General features: G+C 38.7%; 2 protein-coding genes across 2 annotated transcripts; both read right to left on the bottom strand.

Moving 5' to 3' along the window:
* Window positions 1–433: 433 nt before the first annotated feature.
* Window positions 434–2752, bottom strand: LOC116709715 (prefoldin subunit 5-like). Its single transcript, XM_032548350.1, has 5 exons — window positions 2556–2752; window positions 2314–2342; window positions 1755–1826; window positions 1289–1394; window positions 434–859 (listed from the first exon to the last, which is right to left on the bottom strand). Exons 1-5 carry the CDS (start codon window positions 2737–2739, stop codon window positions 810–812), a joined length of 441 nt encoding a protein of 146 aa, XP_032404241.1. The 5' UTR covers window positions 2740–2752; the 3' UTR covers window positions 434–809.
* Window positions 2753–5031: 2279 nt separating this feature from the next.
* Window positions 5032–19510, bottom strand: espl1 (extra spindle pole bodies like 1, separase). The gene is made up of 32 exons (XM_032550586.1): window positions 19374–19510; window positions 19133–19221; window positions 18645–18947; window positions 16922–17677; window positions 16542–16643; window positions 16147–16258; window positions 15902–16029; window positions 15609–15802; window positions 15251–15493; window positions 14948–15092; window positions 14511–14670; window positions 14003–14142; window positions 13457–13591; window positions 13212–13328; window positions 12961–13132; window positions 12264–12392; window positions 12005–12161; window positions 11766–11875; window positions 10163–11295; window positions 8992–9397; window positions 8669–8800; window positions 8324–8537; window positions 8035–8222; window positions 7804–7931; window positions 7207–7329; window positions 6881–7030; window positions 6621–6788; window positions 6406–6510; window positions 6187–6302; window positions 6014–6097; window positions 5523–5687; window positions 5032–5399 (listed from the first exon to the last, which is right to left on the bottom strand). The coding sequence occupies exons 2-32, from the start codon at window positions 19211–19213 to the stop codon at window positions 5198–5200; spliced, it is 6498 nt and encodes a 2165-aa protein (XP_032406477.1). The 5' UTR covers window positions 19214–19221; window positions 19374–19510; the 3' UTR covers window positions 5032–5197.
* Window positions 19511–19952: the final 442 nt, after the last annotated feature.

The raw sequence follows: 19952 nt of genomic DNA, 5'->3' as shown, positions 1-19952 counted from the left end.
CGGCTGACTGTTAAGAAGTATCCCATTAATTGTGCTTCCGACTGAGAGATGGAGCGAGATTAATCTAAAACACTGCTCCCTGTGGTCAAAATGGCATCCATCAACATTTTAGGCCAACGAAATTTAAAATCTCCAATCTGGAAAGAATTAATCTGTTACACCGTTACTCTCATTTATGTTATCCAAGAGGGGATTTAATAATTGTGTCCAGGAGTTGGTTGAAGCTTATTAATTCTTAAAAGCATTTTCTTTACTATTTAATGAAAAATACTAATAAAAAATAAATTATCTCAAATAAAAAGTAAAAAAAACCCAGCATCACAAACTAGGTCATTTTAGCAACAAAGAACAACAAACAAAAAAAAAAACATAGGTTAAGTGACGTTTAAAAGATTCCATTTAATATCCATATAAGACAGAAACTTTATCTACAATCCTGTTTGTTTTAGTGTTACATAAATGAAAGAAATTTGTTTTTTTAGTAACATTTAACAATAAAATGTTTTTTTTTCCTATAACAATGTATCACAGTATGTTCCTCTAACACTACAGCCAATATATTCCTGGGTTTTGAAACATTTTGAAGAAAACCCAACATACCGCACATCCAAGTCATTTCACCCAAAAAACAGACCACAAAAATAAACCTTTAAAATATTACATTTTTAAACCAGCAACAGCATCTCAAACAAATCAAATGAAAACAATTAACTTAAGAAAACTAATAACAATTAAACTTCAGACAGCAGAGCTATGCCTCATGTGAGTGCTGACACAATAACACCTGGATACTCGTACAGCAGGTCAATTCATGACCTGTGGTTGGCAGCTCCCGTTGTCAGAATAGACGCTTTCACTCCTGCAATAAAGAAAAACAATTTAAGCAAATACACTGAAGTGAAACTTGCATGAAAGAGTTAAAAACAATGATTTAGGACAAATCTCAACTTACTTATGAAAAGATAATTATATTTAATGGCTGCTAATCGGTGTACAAATACATTTTCGGGTATTAGTGTATAAAAATATATTATCAGGATATGAGGTTTTAACCTGCAAAAACCCACAGACTGAGGGGATGATTGGACAAAATGGTGGAAAAGGTACAAATGTATAAATGAATGGCTGGATGTATAAACAGATGGTTAATGGAAAAAAGATGAATGAGTAGAAAATGGACAAACCAAGGGACATATGGAGGAAAAAATGGACTAGTTGATGGAAAAACACTGTATTAAGTGAGATAATAAAAACAGGAAATTCTTTTTTAAGAGAAATCTCAGCTTACCTTTGATGATTAAACATTTCTCCTCAACAACTGACTCAACCTTTTCCACCTGCTTTGAGACGAGGTCTATCTGCCGCTTTAAGAAGGCCTTGGCTTCCTCCGTACTCTACACAGGCAAAAACATAACAAGCTTTACGTACTGAGAATACACCTTCACTTGGACTTAAACTTTATTTACAATTTCTTTTATTTTCACTGAATTGATTCTGTTCATTTGTGGATTTTTCACATTTTGCAGGTCATTCAGTTTTTTAATTTTCTCTATTAATCTCACTTTATTATTAAACAGACACAACGGATCCCGACATACAAATATGATAAATCCAACAGAAAAAAACCCCTACTAAACTACAGCACTGACTTACAAGATGTGATAAAAACACAATATCACATTTCTCATCAGACACAACCTGAAGTTATTAGTTCTAAATATAAGAACAAGTTTTCAAAAGCAAGCATGTATTACCTTCTCCACATGAAATCCGGCCCCGATGTTCACCATGACGTGGTCCGTGTTTAAAGCTCCAGGAACATACATCTACATCTGCAGTTCAGGTCAAACACGGATCTGAAATCACTGCTTTTAATTTATATCCCACCACAAAGAAATCACCTTGGGTCATATTTAGTTCAGTGGTAAGCTTGTCTTGCAAAGTCTGCAGGTGTTTAAATTAACATGTGAACTCACTGATGATGAGGTGGTGGACTTTGTAAGCAAATGCATCATGTTGGTGTACTACAGCAACATCTCTAACGATCATACTGTGAAAAAGTTGACTATTTCTGCTTCATTTATTTTTTTCTAAATTGACCTTATTTTCTAAGACACGGAACTTTTGGGTTTTCATAATCTGTAAATCATAATTAGTAAAATATCCTCTTTATCATATTAAAATTCAAAGGTAGAGGCAGCCACTGATTTCACCATGTGATGTCAATAAACCAACACTAAAAGTAACGGTGGCTGCTGGATGGACAGATTCAAACATTTATTTTGATGAAAACACCAAAGACTCAAAGGATACATAGCTAGTGAGGGGCACAAGGAATTCTCCTGTTTGTGAATGGATAGAATGAAAGGATGACCACACACACACAAACACACCCCCACAAACACACACACACACACACACGCCTTCATACTCTGATAAACACTACAGACGTAAAATAATAATCCAAACATGCAAAGCTCGTAGTATTGAATAAATAAGAATCAAGATGGACTAGGACTAAAAAAAGCGTTTTTAAAACTGTTTAGTTCACACACCATTTCTGTTTCTGCTCACGATCTCTACGCTCTCTAGTGCGTGAGCGTACCGGGCCTGGGAGTCTTTCAGCTGTCTGACTGAACACACCAGGAACTCGGCTTCCTGAAAGAAACATGAACATGAATAAAAGAGGAGCAGGCGTCGATGCAAAACAAACAACAAACAAGAATGATTCCAAAACATTTAACATAAAAAGCACTTATGATGGTCGATTCATCTAGATATCTGAGCTAAGAATGATGTTTTACCCAAACTGAGCTCATTCTCATTACCAGATGGAAAAATAGTGAAATTTAATACTTCTTTTGGTATTAATTAGCTACCAAATATAAGCCAATAATATATATTCCCCCCATTTTATATGTCCAAACAGTAAAGGAACAAGTTCACAAATAGATGGAGTACAGTACGAGATCTGACACTGGATTATTATAGTATAAATAATCAGAAGTGCTAACAGTAATGAACTTGCATAGTGCTTTTCAAGTCATACTGCTTCATGTTAGCGCCACATTCACAAACATATTTATAAGTGCCTTGCCCAGGAGGAAGCTGGAATTGAACTTGCAACCTTCCAATTACAAGATCAAAAAAGTCTCCCAGCATATAAAATATGGTATGTACGGGAAAAGTTTCCAACACTGTACACATACCACATCTATATTTGATATGAAACTTGGGGCTTCTCAGACACCTCAAAAATAAATAAATTAAAAAAAATTAACTTTTTGTTTATTCCCAACTAGAAAAATATGCAAAAAGCCAGATTTGAGCAACATCCCAGCATAAATGGTGTACATACAGTATATCAGCTTCTCCTCAACACCAAGCAGATCAATTACTGATTTTAGTAAAAATACTTTCTAAGTGGTTAATAATTTACCAAGAGGATTGACAGATTAATGGAAAACCATTAGTTGTGATACATGTTGCTATGGAGCAGAAATACTAAGTGAAGGAGCTGGGTTGCAAATATCAAAATGAACTTTCATCAATAAGGCCATTCAATGTTGTGTGGCATTTTTAATTATTTGATATGTATGGACATAAAAGCTGATATAAGGACTTTAAAATAAAAGCAGTTTGTTTATAAAAGCTACTTAAACTCAACACAGCTGCATGTTTTGGTAAATGTGTGTGGACATTGGACAAATTGGTATTTTTTAAAATTTCAATTCAAAAATACTTTCCAAAGGGAGATTAGATGTTATCACTCATATCATTCAAGTATCTTCAAAGAGCCGTCGTGAATGGTGACGCTGCAGACAGGAAGGATCAGATTACACAATTACAATCAGTCGTTGACCAGCTCTGCTAATCCACTTCATTTGCTTTTGCCGTTACTCTTTAACTCTGACTGGCCTTATGGTTCAGAAGACTGGCAGAGAGACTCACTATGATCGATGGAAGAGATTTATTGAGCTTAGATTTTAATCAACGGATTGGTTAAAATCTAAAGTGATAATTCAGACCTCAATAAAAATCGTAAATTGCTATCGGTCAGTAAATTGGACTGATGAATCTGTCTCAGCACAGCAGCTTTCAAGATGGTTCTCTCTGTAAAAGGGAATTAGGTCAAAAGAGACCTGACAGCCTTTGAGTTTTCACAAATTGATATTTTTTAGACAAATTACAGCTTATGTTTTATATACCTAACATAATGAACAATATATTAATTATTTCCAGTGCAATAACTTTTGAACTAACGCGAATCAAAGGTAGTCCTAGCCCTTTAATATATTCAGAAGCTACAAATACGATACAAATTTCAACTTCAGAAAATACCAAAGCTAAAAATGTGAAGAACCAAGAGAAATCTCAAAACCATACTGCAATGTTGGTTTAAAGTCATTTTGCTCCACTGGCCTTTAGCATTCCCCTGATAGTTGGGCGATTACAGAAACATGAAGCTAAAGGTAGCGTTACATGATTCATCCGGTTTTATTCCAGGCCAGTGTCCTCATACACTAAAAACAAATAGATTAAAAACCTGTTGCAGTTGATTAAAGCACTCCAAACCAGGCTGAGAGAAGCTTGGGAGATTTACCGCCATGATGCAAAAGAGCCGAGAGAAGAACTTTCATGTTTCGTACTAAAATAATTTGAAACACTGCCCCCATGTGGACGAAACCAGGATCTACACTACCACTTTCATGCACGCTCCAGTCATTCTTACCTACCGGTCCTTGCAGCCCTAAAAATGGGGATTAAACAGGAATATAAATAACTTATGACAAGCACTACATCAGATACTTCATTTCCAGTACTTATTATTGCATGTTTTACAAGCCAACAACTTTAATAGCCAAGATGTTTTACTCCTATTCATTCTTACCAAAAATTAAACATCAAACCAAAGGATGATTTAAAAAAAAATACTTGCATCTCCATTCAAAATGATGAATACTATAGGGCTACAGTAAACCGCTGTATCTTTAAAAAAAAACAAACAAAAAAAAACACTTGCAAAACAGACTGGATGTGTCATCTCATTTATTCGAAATATGTAGAAATTAAAAAAAAAAAAGAAAAAAAGAATGAGGGTTAGAAAAAACATTCAGAGTTCATAATAAAGCGTCATGGTGTTGCATAAACGAAATGTTTATTCTGTTTGTTGCTAAGTATTTTAAGGCTTCCAGTCCTACTGCAGGTGGATGGGTAGCCCATAGATGACGGGTGCTGCTCCTATGAGGTATTTAAGGTGTGTGGCCTGACGCGATGAATCTATGAACTCCAGGAGCGGTGCTCCGGATCCTGCAGAGAACCAGGACTCCAGCAGGACCTTGGTGAAGCGATCGATGTCCCGATCAGTTACATCCCACAAGTTGCCCAAAATAAAGGGGCTAGGAGAAAAATAACACATTTACAGACACCACAACAATTCAGGCCACAGACTCAATGCAGACACACAGTCATCCCAAAAATGAATTACTGCATGTGGATACAAGTAGAAAGGTTCATCTCACCATCCTGATATGAGGTAGTTCAGAATGATGCCCTGTCCCTCCTGATTGCCTTTGACTGCCAGAGCGGCGCTGCTGCAGCCCAGAAGCAGCGAGGCAGCTCTCATCTGCTGCTTGAGGACCGCCTGGCAGTCCAGAAACCTGGCTCCTGCTCCATGTCCCACATAACTACGGCACAAACGGGGACATTCAGTTTAATTTAAAAAAAAAAAAAAACAACAAAAAAAAACAAAACAGAAACTGCTTTGTTTCCTCCAACTGATTCACAATAAGTTGCGCAACATTCATACAAATTTCAATAAATTTGATTTTTCTTTGTGTCTACTTAGTTAAAGCCTGGGAACATGAGTAGCAGTTGTGTTTTCCATCTAAGATTTTTATTTATTTATTTTTTTGATAGTGCTACAGACTGGCTATACAGTGAAGTTGATGAAACATTTTTAAGTCTTACTGTACATCTAATGAATATTACCAAAATTTCATCTCAAACTCACATGTACAGGTCCTGGGAAGCAACAGCTTCTTGTAGTTGTCCTGAGTCAGGAGCGACACCACACACACCCTGCCAGCCTGGTTTACTTTCACACACACACACAAAAGGGTCATCAATAATGGGACAGAATATAAACTGGTGACAGAAATGCGTCTCATTTAATATTTGCCTCACGTGGAAAACGATTCCTTGAACCGATCCTGAGCATTTTTCAAATTGCCATCAGGGTCCAAGACGTAAAACACCTTCTTCAGGTCCACACCCTGCCTCAGGACGGACTGAGGATCCGTCTGAGGAGGAAAACATATCCCATTAAATTATCTCCACGGCACACAACTAATACGCTACGAGTTGGATCAGCACCACAGACGGTACTAATGATCTAAATCTCACCTCCGTCTGAAAGCTCAGCCCGATCAGAGAATGCAGAGAAGGCATCCGGCTGATGGAGTGAGATTTTAGGGCTGTCATGCTCTCCCATGGCAACCTCTGAACATACTGCATTAAAAACACGGGGTGGGAAGTGTTAAACACTTTTTCACAAATGTAAAAATCAGTTACATTTTATTTCTGACCAGCACAGAGTCGGTCATGCAGGACAATCTGACCTTGTCCAGGATTAGAACCACGTGACCTTTGGCCTCCGTTCTCTCTGAGAGCTGAGACACTGCTGTGCGGAAAAGATGATCACAGGCCATGTCCCACTTCGGGGAAAGTCCTGATCCAAATCGTTTAAGATCTTCTTCAGAGAGAGAGTGAGAAGCTGAAAGCACAATCTAAGAGACAAAGAATGCGGTTTAACAGTCGATAAACAACAAGACAGACCACAGCTTCGCTCTCCAAGAAAAGAAAAGAAAAAGCAGCATACCTTCAGCATCTTCTCACTCACAGCGACTCCTCTCTTAGATAAAGCCTTGCGAAGTTCTTTAGCCTGATCGGAGAGCTGTGGATCTTGTGCAAGTGGTAAAAAGAAGCTCTGCCAGCATCCAAGCATCTTCTCCATTTCTTTTAGCAGTTGCTGAAAAATGTCATTAATCGGTAAACATTTGGTAAAAACTCAAGTGAAAACCATGGAATATTAAATATTCTCTGTAGTTGAGTATTTTTGTAAATAATAGAGTATTGGTCACAAAAAAAAAAATCTTAGTTTTCATAAATCCATTTGACATCAGGTGACGCCACTAAAACCTTTACCTGAAGTCGACAGTCAAGAGCTCGGCGACCCTCCCACCACTTGGCTTTCTCAGCCACGCAGCTCACAATCTTTTGCTCTACCAGAATGCTGTCCATCTCCTGGACCAACCACCTGACGGTGAGCTTCACAACACAAAGATAGGGAACATTTTCATATATAGAAAACCAAAACATCACGACAAATTAATCATTTTAGCAGACAGCAAAGAGTTATCTCAAAAAACAATTTAATAAGTCATCTCTGTAAGAGTTTCTGTTCTGTGAAAAGACGCTTTGATTCATTGATGTCGACCTAATGAAACGTTTATCGCATTATCAAGGTGCATTCTAAAGAAAAAGTTTCACACTGGAGAGCCAGACTGAAACGGCAACAGGGAATCTTTCAGGAAAGAGACATTTTATTTCATCTGGTATTTCTGCTGAGCTCAATTACGCTCAGTGAATGCAACATTACTAATCTGACGGCCGATATAATGGCTAAGACAACATACTTGAAAACTCTTGTGGCCAAATTTTAAATTCCGTTTTAGATCATAATTTCTGCACAGTCTTTGATGACAGTTGTTTAAACAGTAAAACATTTTTAATCAAGCTAACCTCTTGTCTGGAAGTGGAGATATGAAGAGTGATGGGGGAAGAGCCCTTCTCCAGACGTGTCAGCATTAAGCTTTCCCCCATTTCCCCTGGTTTTACTCCCAGCACGGACATCAAACACACCGTTACTCCTGAACACGAAGAGAAAGAAAAATATAGGGATCATTTATCTGTGTTCAAGTTCAGAGAAAAATAGTTAAAGTTAAAAAGCTTTTGAGAATAAACAGTGTCTACCTGGTGGAAGCCGTTGGATTTGTTGGGTAAACTCTTGGCACGGGTTCTTGGGGAAGGAACAGAGGTCTGCAGTGGGGAAGGAAAATATGTTGTCCATCTGACACAGCTTCTCTCCAGTCAAGCTGGGCTCGTTCAGACTCAGAGCCTCCATTTTTTCTGGTAAGTTGCTGGACGATTTTTTCAGTTTTCTAGATTTAAAAAAAATGCAAAATTAATTTAGAAAATGAACTAGATTGATTTCAACTCAATAACTGATGCGCTTAAGAAATTTAAAAAAATACAAACTTACAGGCGAGAGCTGTTTAAGTAGCGGATTGTGCGATGGCGACTGGTGACTCCCAATGACTGGACGTGCAACATTGCTGTGCTTTTGGGGTCACTCTCCCCTGTGGTCAGGGCCAGAAGAGTGCAGAGGCTTGGGTAGATTGTTGGACAGGGGAAGTGATGAAGAGTCAGCAGTGCTGAGTGCAGCAGAGCCTGAACGTCCTCCACGGAAAGATTGTCTGAGGACCAAAACAAACAGGCGCAACAAAATTAAGAACTTCAATCTTTTCAATAGGAACATATTTCTATTAGATAAATTCTGCACAGGAATACATTATCAAAAAAAAAAAAGAAACTTAGAGTCACATACCTGGCGTGATGTCTGCGTGAGCGATGTTGGTTGATCGATCTTCTGCTGGACGGCCATTATTTCTCTTTTCAAGCAGCCCATCTTTCTCCAAATCACAGTATATATCCCTCCTCAACACCTCAAAGTCGATGTCTGAGGACAGAGGAAAGATTTGATAGCCATCACATCACAATTTTAAAACACGGGGATTCTGATTAAGAAAACGCAATGAGCTCTATACTGAAACAAAACATTTCAAGTTGTTTTAGAATCTAAACTGATATCAAAGATGGCAGTCGTTAGTCTCTTCTAATGTTTTTCTTTCAAGAACAACAAACACATACTAATGTCTTTAGCTGCAGCTGACCGATTCTCCTCAGCATCCGACGTCCTGAGCTGCTCGATGCTTATGTCTAGAACACCATCAGCTTCTTCCACGATAGTCCTCATGGTGTCCAGCTCATCCTGCAGTTCTTCAGTCTTGGATGGTTTTCTGCTTCTTCCTCTTCTGCTGGACGCAGGCCGACGAAGCAAAGCCTCGTCATCCTCGGAAGAGACCAGAAGAGGCTTTGCCACGCTCGTTTTTGCCCTGGTCGGCCTCCTGGTTGCAGCCTTCTCTGCAGGTGGATCTGTGGCCGTCTTAGGATTAGCAGCAGCTCTTCTAGACGTTCGATTTTTACGCACATCTGCAGACACTTTGAGGTCTGCTTGGGCAGCTACGTCGGAGTCACTCTCATCGCTAAACTCAACCTGTGACAAGATGAGGAGGCAGTTTGATGATAAAAGTTCATTTGCACAAATGGAAATCATTGCGAAGTTTGATTTACTTTAGTAAAACTTAGATTTATTACAGACTAAAGTGGAGGTGGACATTTATCATAATGTTCATCAATAATTGTGATACATTTCTTAATTTCGATTCATCACAATTTTTGTCACAATAAATTTCAATTAATGTTTAAAATCCATCAAAAATGTCTGCATTGTTGGAATTGTTATTTTTACTTTTTTTCCCCCAATGTTTGCTCAACGAGAGTTTAAATAAATATTTTAAAAAACCCTGAAAAATATGATTAAATGCAGTTTTATGTAAATGGTGTCAAAAAAAAAAAACTGTTACAATTGGGTACGTTTGTCAAAACCAGCATTTGGGGTTTTTGCGGCTGTGATTGTCATTTCATGCAGTCACAGTTATACATTCACCTAAAAAAGAAGAGTAATGAATAGTTCTTATTGTCATCTCAATAATACCACAAAATATTGTGATAAAACTAATTCTATATCACCCATCCCTGGTGTAAGGAATATCAGCTTTTATCAAATTATCACACAATATTCCAGTAAAACTTACAGAACTTTGTGGTTAAAATGCAACTATATGAATAAGTTAAAGAGGTACTAAAGACTTTTCTCCACTGCAAGCAATTAAAAAATATATAGATATATATAAAATAATTTGCCTGAGAGGTGTCCCATCATCTTTATGTTCTGACAGTAAATCTTTTTTCTGCTCACCTGGTAGCGTGTTTTCTTGGTCCGTTTCGGAGCCGCGGGCACAGGAGGAACCTTGTTCTGAACTGGTGACACGTCTTCATACACATGAAACTGGAGTTTAGTCGTACTCCTCGACACTTTCTGTATCGAAGCGTGGCATTGCACATTCTGAACAGGAGTGAAAGTCAAAGTAGGAACTACTGTGTTGAAATCAAATACGCCAGAAGAGGACTTGGACTTTGCAACAACTGGCGTCATGGGAACCAGACCCTTTGCTTTGGTTGAGGGGCCGGTGAATTGAATTTTAGATTTGACCCCTTTGACTTTTTTTGGTTCCTGTTTTTTCTCAGCAGCATTCGGGCTTTGAATGGAGGCTTTGGTCTTCTTTAGTTTTGAAGGTGGGACTGATTTCTCCCCGGACTCGATGTCATTTGGCTCCTTTGGTGAGTTCCATGTCCAGGTCTTTGAAAACAGTTCCTCAGGCCTGCAGCCTTTTTTGGCAGCCAAACTCATCAGTAAAGCAATGGCTTTGGTTGCCATCAAATGCGCTCTTACAGGTCGCAGCGCAGGAGAGGATGTGGAATCCATAAATGCAAGGCCGGCATCTAGTATTTTCCACAAGCCAGAGACCTTGTTGGCCTTTGTTTGAAGTTCGGCCTGGGCCATGCTCAGGTACACACGGCCCACCACGTCCTGCATCAGGGACGGATTGGAGATGCCTCTTGCAGAGTTGCAGGGAGGGAAGAGCTCAGTCAGCTTCTCCTTGAGTCGCATGGTCACGTTTTTACAGCAGACTAAAGTTGCCCAGTGAAGCTTAGAAATAACACTGAGATCATTTGGATCAAGCTGAAGAGCAAGCTCCGCCTGCGTTGCCGCCCAGTGAGCCGAGGCTCGGCCTAAACACGGCTCTGAGCAGCAGGAACACTGACAATCAGGTTCATGGGTCAGAGAGGAGAGCCAGCGCAGAGGTGGAGCTTTAAGGGGCGGAGAGCTGGCCACATCCTTCATGACCACTTCTTTGGCACTCCACCTGATGCTCAAGATGTCTTTTAGCTCATTTTCCATGGATGGAAGAGGCGACTGAGGTCTTTGAGCAGGACGACCTTTTCTCGGTTTGATTTTGACATCCATCCTTTTAACCTGATCTGACAAATCTAAGGGAAAGAGAAAAGGAAGTAAGAGTGTTTCTATTAATTTATGATTAATAATCCTGTCACATTCTGCTTCTCAGAGGACCCATATTTACTTAGTCACCACATACACTGAGACAAATGGAAAAGTAAAAAAAAAAAAAGAAGTCTTAAGCTAAGCATTATAAAATTGCGAAAAAGAGTAGCATCTTGCCAATTCTGCAAGAGCACTTAAGAGAAGATCCAGTCCTTTTAGTTTCACAATTTTCTAATCATTTGTGAAACTGAATTTTTGGTTTTCGTTATCCATGAGCTATGATCATCAAACTTGCAAGAAATAAAGATTGACATGTTTCACCCTATATGTCAAATTTGTATGAGCTTCATATAAAAAACATGGAACTTTTTCTGTTTTTACAATATTCATAGTTTTTGATGTACCAGTAATAGGAAAGCAGCTCCTTTTGAACCAATGCATCAGTGCGTTCACATACCTGTGTCGTGCTCCAGGAGGGTTTTGACAAAATTCAGATCTGTTCGACTTTCTTCCGTTTCCCCCTGCATCAGCTCCAATTCTGCTTTAAGCACCAAGAACTCCACACATCTTCAAGAAATAAATACAAAGCAAACAAGATAAAAACTAACTGCATATTAGATTTACTGCATTACTTGTGCCTAATCAACTAACATAAACAAATTATAATCAGAGCCCTGTGTGGCTCCCCCTGCATACCGGCCAAGTGCTTGCAGCTTGATGGCCAGTTTCAGGGCTTCTAAACACTGGAACCTGGCATCATTGATGGCACCAGAGCTGCTCCGTACGGCGACCAGCTTTGCAGTGGAGCTCAGCAGCTCTGACAGCAGCTGCCACTTCATGACCAGGTTTTCTCCTAGTTAAAGACGAGAGACGGTGATGAGATCTGGCTGTTCTTGACAAAAGCCAGAAACAGGAAGAGAGTCTTATTATGGGGGAAAATGTCTTTCAATAATACCTTGGTGAACAAAGCGCACTTCTTCGTTATGTGTAGTGTTCCCATACAGGCCTTTTCCCACTAAAGTGATCAGCAAGCTGCAGAGAAGCTTAAGTCCCTCATATATGGCAGTATCAGGGGAAGCTATACCTGAGATAAACACAACATATAATTACTTGCCTTTAAAAAAACAAAATTAAAACATCTTAATACAGCCCCTTGCCAAAGTATTTACACCCATTTAATGTTTTTATAGGTCAGGTTACATCCATAAATGTCGGGGGATATTTTGTGGGGTTTATGAGGTAGATCAAACTAAAGTAGTGCAGAGTGGTGAGGAGAACACCACTCTGTGCAATGTGATTTTCTTCCATCAGCCTTTTCAAGTCAACTTTTAAGACCAGTGTTAGCTGCAAGTGCAGCAGCTAGTCTTTAGGGTTGTGTCTCTACCAGCTCTGCACATTTACAGAGAACACGTTTTGCCCATTTGTCTTTGCAAAGTAGCTTTATAATTTATTTCAGCAAGAGTGGGTAGATGGCATCTGATAACCAATATTCAAGTCCCTTCTCTTCACCCATGTGCTGCTTTTTGTTGATCTATAACTTATAACTAAAACACACTGAAGCTTATAGTATTAGAACAAAAAAAAGGTTCAAATGTTTTGAATACGTTTGCAGACATTTAGATGCAAAAGTACTGCATATGACCTCCACTCACCGAACTGAGAGATAAGGCTTCTTTGGGCTTGAGGCAGCTGACTGACGTCCAGATTCAAATAGGAGCTGCAGGTCTGCAGAGTACGCGCTCGAAGCAGGTACCAGTTCTTTGACTGTTTTTCATCGTTTACCTCTTCCAGCACTTGACACAGATAAGGGAGTCCAATGCTAATCTAAAATATAGGCAAAAAACACAGGATCAGTACAATAACCCGACTAATGAATCATGCTGGATGTGCAAAGATTGCATACCTGTCCTACGCTGTAGAAGTACTGAGCCTTTAACAAGACAACCAGAATAGAGAGAAATGGAGGACCATCATCTTTGGCGTTTGAAGAAAGCATTTTCTCTGCTTCCTCTATCGGGGCCTTGAGATAAATCATAAGTGGATTACAAGTTATATGGCAGATTTAAGAAAAAACAAAACTACCTGTTCCATTTTCTGTTTATTGTTTAATAAACCAAAAACAAACAAACTAACAAAAAAACAATTCACCTGAGCTAGGTCAGGAGAGCCCAAGTCCAAAAGGATGCTGGCTGTTTGACAGAGAGCTGCAGCACAATAACCAGTATCAGCAAGTTCACGGGAAAATTTAATCACAAGGCGATACGCTTCCAGTGCCTTCAGGGGCTGTATCAGAAACAAAAAAATAATAATTTTTACCTTTTAATGCAATAAAACTATTCACAAATGCATACCATAAAACATCTCGAGATCAAATGTAGTTTCTCTCTTTCTAGAATTGTTAAAATAATAAACACCCCCAACTAATTCAATTCAGTCAAGATTAACATTGTTTTTTGTTTTTAAACCCATGATGCATAAAAAAACAGGACGATGAAATTTACACTTAAAAGCATGTTTGAGCTCTTCACAGTGAATATTTTTAGTCCAATTTCATACTTGAACATGTAACTCAATTTAAATAGGCGTTTCCAGTTTATTTTAATGATCTTCTATATAAACATGCATTAAATTTTACAGCTAGACAGAAAACGAGCAAAGGAGATGCAATAGTTGTGATCCATTTGTTGCCATTACCTTCCCAATGAGTCTGAAGAGAGCAGCAGCAGAAGATATCGAGCTGCAGGTCTGCTTAGCGTTTCTGACAGCAGGCACAGCTCGATTCTTAAAAAGGTCACTCCAGAACGCCAGAGCTTTTTCTAGTGGCTGACACAGCTCTTAAAAGTGAGAGAAAAGAAGACATTTATTCATATTGTACTTTATTACAAAAAAAAAAAAAAATCCAATAAGCCTACAGCAACAACTCCAGAACTGAAACTAAAGTCAATTATAATTCTAAGAAGAGATTTGGGTGTGCTGTGGTGGCGCAGAGGATTGTGCGACCCACGTTTGGAGACCTTGAGTCTCTGACGCGGCCGTCGCGGGTTAGATTCCCGGACCCGGCGATATTTGCTGCATGTCTTCCCCCTTTCCTGTCAGCCTACTTAAATATAAGGGACACTAGAGCCCACAAAAGACCCCCCGGAGGGGAGAAGAAGAAAAAATTCTAAGAGAAAGATGATCAGATAAAAATCAGCCGCCTTACTTTTTTCTGCAGACAGGTTCAGATGAAGCCCTTCATACACCAGAGTTCTGTCCTGTGTCTTCTGCTTGTCTTCATAATCAAAGTCATTGTTGCCTACAGGATTGGTTGCATCCACTGTGTTTTCACGCAGCTCTTTACGTTTTTTATCATTTTCAATGGCCTGGTGAAAAAAGAAAATAATTTACAACATTTTAGAAAGTGTTGACCCAAAGCTGATGTCTAAACTACTAGAAATGGGCCAACGTTAAAAAGTTGCTCTTTCAAAGCTTTAAAGGTGTTGTAAAGAAGACAAAAATCAGTTTGACAGAGCATAGACACAACACTGCCAACATTTCTAGTTGTGAAAAACAGTAATGGTGTTGAAACTAATTGACCGCCATCCATCACTCCTATTCTTGTAATACCAAAAAAAAAATAAAATAACAAAGATCAATCACCTCCTGCAGGTTCTTCTCTAGAGTGCAAATATAAAGCCAGAGTAAGGCTTGTGCTTTGTCATCTTTCAGTCTGTCAGCATTTTCTGAAGTCTCTGTTTCTTCGTCAAGAAGCCGTAAAGCTTCGTTGGTGAAATCAACGGCCATGCTGTGTTGGCAGAAAAAATAAACAAGAACTAATGAAGATAGTTCTGTGGCATCAATTAGTTAAAGACAAAAACAAACAAAAAGAAAAACCACAACAATAAAAGAAAAAGACACTTGTGGATGACAGTTCATTATATTTTCCGTAATAAAAATGATTACCAGTCAGTTTGCTCACTGAAATCCTGGAAGCACACCACTTGGGCCATTTCACAGAGGTAGACGGCACGTAGATGTCGGTAAGCACTCTCCTCCTGGCAGATGTCCAGTAGATCACAGAGTGTGTTGTAACGTTCTTGAGCCGTGTCTCTGGTCGACTCCTTATAGGCACGCAGCTCTTCATCCAAAAGGCACAGCATGACTTTCTCCTCCAGGACGTCGGCACCAAATCCATCACGTAAAGTCCTGATTTTAATACAAACAAATGCAAGGTCATTTTGTAAATTAATATTAAAGTTTACATACAAAAAAAAATATGTATATATATGTATAAAAAAATAAAAATAATATTTTTCTGTACACAAGTTTTATATCCTCATCATCGTTACAGGCGCCGTCACCCTTTGTTTTGACCCAAAGAGAGATGGGGTCAGCCATAAGAGTTGTCATTTGGTCCCCCAGGGCCTTCAGCCACACGATTATCCAGTCAAGCGCTCGCTGCAGTTTTCCAGCCCGCCGTGAAGTTTGCACAGCCAGCATGAAGGGTCGACTTAACTGGTTTGTCACAACAGAAATAAAAAAAAAAAATTCAACTAAATACACAGTATATGTAACATGGGGTCTGGTAGAGAGGATCGTATTTGACAAACTTACTCTGTCAGCTGAAAGCGTGTTGGGCCATTTCCTGGTCAGATCCTTGCAGACGATTTCCACCAGCGCAAAAGCCTGCTCATACAGGCGCCGATTGAACAAGCAACAAGCCAAATTGCTCACAGCAACCACTATAAAGCAGATTATGCACAACAGCTATGATATTCAAATTACATTCAGATGGCTATAAAATGATGCAAGAGTTTCAGAGTCGACTTGACAATCCATAAAAGAAACAAACCGGTCACCTGATTTGCTCAAAAGGCTTTCATTTAACAACTTGTGAAGTTCAGTCATCAGCAGCCCAGTTGTTGCTTTGCAGTAGAGCACAATCCTGTCCAGGGTGTCGCTGTCCTCCAGCTAAGTACAATAAATCAGACGCATTAAAAATTCAAAACCAAATGTGTGTGCATCCAAAGTTGATTCTGACAGAGTTTTTGTTCATTTTTTCAAAAACACAGAAATGAAACAATAAAATCTGATTTGGTGTAAGCTTTTTGAACTTCAGAAAAGCTTACACAGGAGGATTTTAAAATTGCCAGCCAATTTTCAAAAACCTGAGATCGCAAAATATTAATGTTATTTGTGTTGAGATACCATTTTTTTTAAACGTTTTGCAAACAGTTTTAAATGCAAAGTTTACCTGTGATGTCTTCATGCTCTCATAGGCCAATGAAAAGCTGTGGTAAATGTTCAAACAAAGTGACTTTCGCATCTTTTCCCCCACCACTTTAAATTCTGAAACCTAGGAAAGCAAGAACATTATAGTTTTTTGTTTCTTCTACAGTTTATTCGAACACAGATCTTTAAACCTAATACAGTGTCTCTCAATTCCAGTTTCCAGGGAGCACTGCCCTGCGCGTTTTCCCTTCTAACAGGATGCTGCAGCACTTGATGATGCAGAGGAAGTTATGAAATCATTTGAACCAGGTGTTATGGAACAGAGACATCTAAAATATGCAGAGCAGTGGTCCCTGAGGACCAGAATTGAGAAACAATGACCCATCAGGAGGCAACACTAACCTTATCAAGCATTCTCAGTGTCCGCTCTTGGTACTCCTCCAGAAATGAAAACAAAGCCAGTAGCTCTGCTCCACTCAGCTCTTTGCTGTGTCCATTTTCAACAGCCCATACCAACAGGTTGCAAACTTCAAGAACTGTGTGACCTTCTCTGAAGTCCAGCTCAGTTGAAACAGATCTTAAAATTCTTGCACAGTGTTTCAAAGCCTCGTGACATTCTTCATCAGCCTTCTTTGTTGAGTGAATCATTATTCCCCGTTTGCAGAGAACCAGCGGTGTCGTTGGAAAGCCAACACGGTTCACAGTCATCCTCTCTATGTCAGTCAAGAAGCATCGGGCTAGATTGTGGTAGCCGACCTTACAGATCGCCTTCACTGACAGCAGTATAATTTCAGATAGCGCATAATAACGTGATATTGGTAAATGTTGAATTTTCTCCCCTTCCACACAGGTTTCACTCTTAGCATTAGTTCTCTTAACCATTGTTTTTATTTCCTCCAGAAGATATGAAGCATCCTCTATGGTCAGGACTTCAAAGCTACTCTCAAACGCAGTGATGGCATCCTGCATGTATTCGGAGGTTTTCAAGGAAGCAGGAGTCTCCGTTTCTGACTCCAGCAACAATAAGAAGCTATAAGTTAGAATCTGCCAGCGCAGTTTATCTCGAGGATTCAGTGCATTCTTTTCTTTAGCAGCAGAGAGGCCGTTCCAAAACACCGTGAAACAGCTCCGCAAGAGAACATTGCAATCCTCTCCAGTCTACAAATAACACAAAACACATTAGAGCTGACAATGTCAGCAAGGATGGATTTTAAAATACAGCACATATTTCCAGTTAAAAATGTAGAATCTCCATCAGCAATAATATATTATTTTGGGCTTTTAATGATGACTGAGCTGTTGATTTTTTTTTTTTGCGATATTCCAAGTTGGAGTACCAATATTTTAATGATTTTGACCAAAACTCAAAAGTTTAAATTTGTAGCATCCCTCTCAGGTTGAAAAATAAATGCATGTTCCCACTGTCTTTTCTCAGCATGTTGCACTTCTACCAAATGTCCTCTGTAGACATAAACAAGCTCCTGGCATAATTGTGGCTAGATATTTGATCATTTTTCTTGTCAGATATTGTATATTTCATTGGTATATTTTTTGGCAAAGACCAAGCTTTTAAGAACAATCCACAAATTTTCAATATGATTGATAGAATAAATGGGTTGCACATAATTACCAACAACCACCTCTAGTTGTGGTCATCAGACAGAACTAATCATTGAAAATATGTTTGGAGGAGCCAAGGCTTTCAAAATGTGACATTGTGCAACTGTCAAGCATAGTGGAGGTAGCATAATGCTGAGGGTCGTCTTCACTGGCTGTGGTAAAGGTGTGTTGCACAAAAAGATAAATCATCAAGGAGAAGGACAACTTTTAAATTATCAAATGCAATCTCAAATCAACAAAATCTGTTAAACAAAACACAGCTTAATTATAAATTTCTGGAACAGGCACAATCTCAGGGCCTACAAGGTGGATTAGTACCAGGGAATCTAACTATTTAAATAATCTCTACTAATTATAAGCATAATTTTCAGAAATAAAGCCAGAATTATGCCATAAACTTGTTGGGGACTGCAAAAACTGTTGTTCCTATGTAAAATTCATTATTAAAAACCTCAAATAAACAACATTTAAGTCAAAGATGACTGCCACTCTCGACGATACACACCTCTTGTACTTTTGAAATCCTGTAGCAAAGGATTCCAGCCAGTTGACCGCAAAGAGTGTATTCCCCTAAGGAGCATAGGTTCTTGACAACATGGAAAAGGATCATCTCCATGTATAACGGACTGTGCCGCGGCACAACCTTTACAGAAGTATCATAGGCATGAAGAATCAGCCCCACCAAAGTCACCAACTCCTTCGCGTGGACAGAGTGACAGGATGTAAGTCCAAGCTGATGGTTACAAGCTCTGATAATCCTGTCACATAGTACGCGAACATGAAGTCCAGGATTACTATTCGCATATTTCTAAAAAAAAAAAAGAAGATGAAAAAGAAACACGGTTACGTTTTAGTGTAAGAAAATATACGTCAATTTAACACAGAATGGATGGATTTTTATAGGGTAAGTGATTAGTTAATGCTTAGGGAATGTAATTTACTGATTCACGTAAATCTGCAGGTAAAATCTAAGCATTTGGTTGTTATGCCAACCTCAAATTCCTGAGACAAAAGCCTCGTCTCTTCAACAGAGACGGTCCTCTTGATGTAGTCTTCCACTTTCAAACACTTCATGTCGACTCCTGTAAAAGACAAATCATTAAACGATACCTCCTGCCCAAACCGTGTTTAATAAAGTGGCAAGCTACTATTTATGTCCCCGCGGTTGGTTCAATATGACGCTAGTATTTAGCTAAAGTCTTAAAGTTTTAAAACAGTAGCAGCATGAACTTACTTGATGTATTCACTATTGGCGAAAATATTGTCCTCACGGCCGAAAAATTAGATAGTTGTTCCTCATAACAAAAGTTTGAGAAAGAGCTTTTAATGAAAATTTCAGTTACGTGGGTGCTCCATTTCCCAACGGCAACCGCGGCGCACTGTTTTTGAATGATCTCAGCGAACCAATCACAAGCTGTCAGGAAAACGATTGGAATTATGGGTGTTTTATTTTTAAAGAAACATGCACAAGACTTTTTAAGAACCGACCACAAAATCCCATATTAATTTATAGATATTTCAACTATATTTTAACTATATTCGGTATGTTTCGGCTATTTCTTTCAGATATTTAAATAGATAGCATGTCTTCATTACAGTTACTCGTCACGTTTTTATAGCGTGCAACATGTTTAAATATTTGGTAAACTAATTCCTGTCTATTGAGACAGGTTTAAGAGGCGTCCATTGTTGCAGAGAAAATATAACATTTTTACAATTTATCATGTTTAATTTAGCTTTAAACAAACTTATTTAAGCATAGATGTCTAGTGTGCAAAAATATTATATTTTCTTTTAATTTAAATATTCAAAA

This window comes from Xiphophorus hellerii, chromosome 20, assembly GCF_003331165.1.
Source record: "Xiphophorus hellerii strain 12219 chromosome 20, Xiphophorus_hellerii-4.1, whole genome shotgun sequence".
Taxonomy (NCBI): Eukaryota; Metazoa; Chordata; class Actinopteri; order Cyprinodontiformes; family Poeciliidae; genus Xiphophorus; species Xiphophorus hellerii.
The sequence above is the reverse complement of the archived record's forward strand: the minus strand, read 5'-3'. Positions and strand labels throughout refer to the sequence as shown.

Coding starts and splice junctions, on each gene's coding strand:
- espl1 (XM_032550586.1), bottom strand. CDS start 19,213: ATGAAGTGTTTGAAAGTGGAAGACTACATCAAGAGGACCGTCTCTGTT. Junction 15,803..15,901: donor ACACGCTTTCAGCTGACAGA/GTAAGTTTGTCA, acceptor GTGACAAACCAG/TTAAGTCGACCCTTCATGCT. Junction 6,789..6,880: donor TGAGTGAGAAGATGCTGAAG/GTATGCTGCTTT, acceptor TTTGTCTCTTAG/ATTGTGCTTTCAGCTTCTCA.
- LOC116709715 (XM_032548350.1), bottom strand. CDS start 2,739: ATGTTTTGGAATCATTCTTGTTTGTTGTTTGTTTTGCATCGACGCCTG. Junction 1,827..2,313: donor TTGTGCCCCTCACTAGCTAT/GTATCCTTTGAG, acceptor CTGCAGATGTAG/ATGTATGTTCCTGGAGCTTT. Junction 860..1,288: donor GAAATGTTTAATCATCAAAG/GTAAGCTGAGAT, acceptor TCTTTATTGCAG/GAGTGAAAGCGTCTATTCTG.